Source organism: Teleopsis dalmanni, chromosome X, assembly GCF_002237135.1.
Source record: "Teleopsis dalmanni isolate 2A chromosome X, ASM223713v2, whole genome shotgun sequence".
Classification (NCBI taxonomy): domain Eukaryota; kingdom Metazoa; phylum Arthropoda; class Insecta; order Diptera; family Diopsidae; genus Teleopsis; species Teleopsis dalmanni.
The window spans coordinates 72,727,434-72,731,920 of record NC_051848.1 but is presented as its reverse complement, the minus strand read 5'-3'; the positions used below and the strand labels follow the sequence as shown (position 1 = coordinate 72,731,920).

General features: G+C 34.2%; 3 protein-coding genes across 3 annotated transcripts; all 3 read left to right on the top strand.

Annotated features, from left to right (window-relative positions):
* The first annotated feature begins 1,164 nt into the window (after positions 1–1,164).
* On the top strand, positions 1,165–1,683 carry LOC119688548. Its single transcript, XM_038103221.1, has one exon. It carries the CDS (start codon positions 1,165–1,167, stop codon positions 1,681–1,683), a length of 519 nt encoding a protein of 172 aa, XP_037959149.1.
* Positions 1,684–3,209: 1,526 nt separating this feature from the next.
* LOC119688547 lies at positions 3,210–3,662 on the top strand. The gene has a single exon (XM_038103220.1). The coding sequence runs from the start codon at positions 3,210–3,212 to the stop codon at positions 3,660–3,662; it is 453 nt and encodes a 150-aa protein (XP_037959148.1).
* Positions 3,663–3,695: 33 nt separating this feature from the next.
* LOC119688546 lies at positions 3,696–4,211 on the top strand. Its single transcript, XM_038103219.1, has one exon. It carries the CDS (start codon positions 3,696–3,698, stop codon positions 4,209–4,211), a length of 516 nt encoding a protein of 171 aa, XP_037959147.1.
* Positions 4,212–4,487: the final 276 nt, after the last annotated feature.

Below are 4,487 nucleotides of genomic sequence, written 5' to 3'. Positions count from 1 at the left end.
CAGTTGGAGAAAGCGGAGTAATAGCAGCTAATAATTTGCAAAATAGTATGGACAGTATAATTGCTTGGACAAATAAATGGAAAATCAATCTGAATAAAGCATGTAAATTTCACAAATCGAAACATCAGTCATATACCTGTCTACATCGATGAAGCACAAGTCCCTCACGCGAATACTGCGAAATACTTGGGTATGACTTTGGACGCTAAACTAAGATGGAGCGAGCACATAAAAAAGAAAAGAAGTGAATTAGATCTAAAATTCAAATCGTTGAAATGGTTAATCGGTAAAAAATCAAAACTATCGCTTTTCAATAAACTTGTATTATACAAACAAATGCTCCAGCCAATCTGGACATATGGAATACAGCTATGGGGTTGCGCAAGCAGAACACAAATTTCCATCATTCAAAGATTCCAAAATTTCATGCTACTAAGTGTAACAAACGCGCCATGGTACGTGAGAAATTCTGACTTACATCGTGACCTCGGCGTGTCAACAGTACAGGAAGAAATTCATACCAAAGCCAAATCACACCAAGATAGACTTAGTTATCACATAAATGCTGAGGCGCATTTAGTAGCGACAAGCTAATGAGCTAATACGCCGTCTAAAGCACCAAAAGCCGTGCGATCTTTGGGCTTAAATCATTGAAATGCACTACAGTTAATTTATTATTGCATGGAATCGCCTAATCTGTTTAAATTTAAATTGCTTGTTAGTTATCTAATAACTAGTTGCTTTATGTCTAGTTTTGTTTTATTTATTGTTCTTTAATACCATATATAATAAAAAATTTAAAAAAAAAAAAAAAAAAAAAAAAAAAAAAAAATAATTGGATCAGATTTGATACCTGAGATTTCACAAACAAAGATTCGAAAAATCAATGGAATGATCTTGCAAGGGACATCTTTGGGATGAATAATTTCAGGAAATATAGAACGTACAGCAGCCAAAAATATAACAACAGCAAGTGCTACAGTAGATATAGCAGATCTAGAACGATTTTGGGAAATCGAAGAAGAAGCAGAAGACATCAGCAAAGAAAATGAACGATGTGAAGAGCACTTCAAAGCAAATACTAAACGAACTGAAGATGGATAATTTACTGTAGCAATTCCTTTCAAAGATGATAAACAACTAGGCAACTCCAGGAAATTAGCAATGGCAAGATTATTAAGTATGGAAAGAAAATTTATTCAAAATCCATCTCTAAAAGAAGAATACTCCAAATTTATGAAAGAGTATCTCAATTTAGGCCATATGAAACCAGCAAATTCGTTCAATAACACGACTAAACTTAGAGTAGTTTTCGACGCATCAGCCAAAACATCAAATGGTAAAAGTCTGAACGACATAATGATGGTTGGTCCCCGCTTACAGAGAGACATATTTGAAATAATTGCTAAATGGAGAAAATGGCAATTTGTTCTAGCTGCAGACGTGGAAAAAATGTATAGGCAGATAAAAATTTCTAAAAAAGTCCAGGAGTACCAACATGTTCTTTGGATGGAAGAACCATCGCATCCAATTAAAGAATATAAATTAACAACTGTAACTTATGGTACAGCGTCAGCACCATTTTTAGCGGTAAGAGCATTGCAAAAAATGGCACTTGATTCAAAGCTGAATTATCGGATACAGGAAATAATTGAAAATGATTTCTACATGACGATTTACTAACAGGAGGCGCTTCAATTGAGAACTACAATAAAATATGTAAGAATTTACAAGAGCACCTACAAAAATATGGGTTTCACCTTAGGAAATGGCTTACCAATAATAAAAAGGTAGCATTGCAATTTAACGCGAAGATCACTAATGATATAGTAAATATCAACGAAAATGAGGTAACTAAAACTTTAGGATTGCAGTGGGATCCTGCAACAGCCTGCTTTTAATTAAAATTAATGTAGATATAAATAAAATAGCAACAAAGCGGATAGTTCTGTCAACTATTGCAAAAATATTTGATCCGATGGGATGGCTAGCACCAATAATATTTGTGGCAAAATTATTAATTCAACAATTATGGCTAAATAATAAAAAATGGGGTGATCAATTAGAAGATGACGCGGCTAAAATTTGGTATAAATACATAGAACAGCTATCAATGATTGAGAAAATAAAGATACCACGTTGGATTGAGTCAATAAATGAAGCAAAATTGATTCTACACGGATTTGCAGACGCTTCAGATAAGGTATATGTAGCTGTCTTGTATGCAGTCGTTAATGGAATAACTACTATCGTTGCAGCCAAAACAAAGGTTAACCCCATTAAAAACAGGACAACTATACCAAAATTGGAACTCTGTGCAGCACATCTTCTAGCAAAACTAATTGAAAAAATAAAACGAATCATAGATAATAAGGTCCAAATATATGCATGGAGTGATTCAAGAATCGTTCTAGCATGGATAAAAAATAATAAAAACAAAGACAAATTCATAAAGTCAAGAGTTGCTGATATTCAAAAATTGTTGCCTAACATTAACTGGAGATATATACGGACTACTGATGTTGCAGATGTTGCATCGAGAGGAATATATCCAGAAAAATTACAAAATCATGAATTGTGGTGGACTGGACCTACTTGACTACAAAAAACTGAAAATTGCTGGCCGGATGCGGAAAAAGAATCTAAAGAATACGATGAAGCATTAATTGCAACAATCAATTTTTCCTCAGATGCATTGTATATGGCATTGGAAAAAATATCTAATATTCATAAATTAAAAAGAGTAATAGCTTGTGTTATTAGAGCCGTTGGAAGAATGCGTAAAAAAAGATATCCTGAATATTTGACAATTGATGAACTAAAAACTGCAGAAACTCATATATTTAAGATACAACAAAAAATAGATTTTCCAGAAGAAATAAATTGTTTAAAGATAATGTATTTGTGTTTAAAGATTACTGCCCTTATCACCCTTTCTGAATCAAAATGGAATACTCAGAGTAGGAGGTAGAATACAAAACTCAAACCTTCCTTACGGAACAAAATACCCAATTATTTTGGACAAATCTCATCTGAGTGCATTAGTGATAGAAAATATACATAAACGCACTCTGCATGGAGGTGTTAACCAAATGAAAGCTGTCGTTCGTGAAGCATATTGGATAATCGGTCTTACAAACGCTGTTAAATAATGTATCAGGCAGTGCGTAAAATGCACTAGGTATCAATATAATCAAAAAAATCAAATTATGGGAATTCTACCAGATATTAGAGTACAACAAGCACATCCGTTTATGAATACTGGCGTAGATTATGCAGGACCATTTAAATTCAAATGCTTCAAAGGAAGAGGACTCAAGACATTCAAAGGTTATGTAGCAGTTTTTGTTTGTTTAGCAACAAAAGCAATTCATCTGGAAGCAGTTGGGGATTTGTCATTGGAGACATTTCTAGCAGCATTAAAAAGATTCTTCTCAAGGCGAGGAAAATCAAAAAATATCTATTCGGACAATGGAATAAACTTCGCTGGAGCAGCAAACATTCTAGGAAGGGACATAAAAGCAGCAGCAAAATCCAACAATAAACTTGCGCCAATCTTGGCTTCTGAAGGCGTTCAATGGCATTTTATTCCCCCGGCAGCCCCACGCTTCGGTGGAATTTGGGTGGCCGGAGTAAAATCGCTAAAATATCACTTAAAATGAGTTATTGGAGAAACCAATCTAACATATGAAAAAATGTCAACTTTATTGCATCAAATAGAAGCAGTACTCAATTCAAGACCTCTATATCAACAGAGTGACGGGGTTGGAGGTGATACAGTATTGACTCCCGCTCATTTTTTAATAGGAAGATCATTGTTAAGTGTCCCTGAACTAATTCCAGACTGTAGAATTGGTAATTTGGACCGATGGAGGTTTTTACAAAAATTAAGAATGGATTTTTGGAAAAAATGGAAAGAGGAATACTTGGTGACACTGCAACAATGCAATAAATGGCAGAAAACACAGGAAAATTATAAGGGACAAATAGTTATAGTTAGAAACGAATTGACTCATCCAGCAAAATGGCCAATGGGAAAAATAGAGGAAATACATTCTGGAACTGATGGAAAATTGAGAGTTGTGTCGATAAAAACCAAAGATGGCTACATAAAAAGACCAATAGTCAAGATTTGTCCACTAAGAATTGAAGAAAATATATCCGAAGTGGAATCAGAAAATGAGCATATGTCACACATAACAACAGCTTAACATAAGAAGAAGCCAGCAAAATTAAGAAAGGGTCACAACATCTTAATGTATTTCTTTCCGCTATTATGGTTGTCCACAGGCAACGCTGAAGTAATTCGGGGAGGATCAGTAAATGAACTTAGCTACAATACCTTCCTATATATGGACAAAATTGGAATAGTTGACCGCGTATCAACATCATGGAACTTAGTAGTTTACTATAATATGCAACCGTATTTTAAAGCAGTAGACCACATGAAATCTCTAATAATACGCTGCAAGGAAATATGTTTTAAG

Bases quoted from the DNA above. Each gene is read 5' to 3' on its own strand.
- LOC119688547 (XM_038103220.1), top strand. From the start codon at position 3,210: ATGGGAATTCTACCAGATATTAGAGTACAACAAGCACATCCGTTTATG.
- LOC119688548 (XM_038103221.1), top strand. From the start codon at position 1,165: ATGGCAAGATTATTAAGTATGGAAAGAAAATTTATTCAAAATCCATCT.
- LOC119688546 (XM_038103219.1), top strand. From the start codon at position 3,696: ATGTCAACTTTATTGCATCAAATAGAAGCAGTACTCAATTCAAGACCT.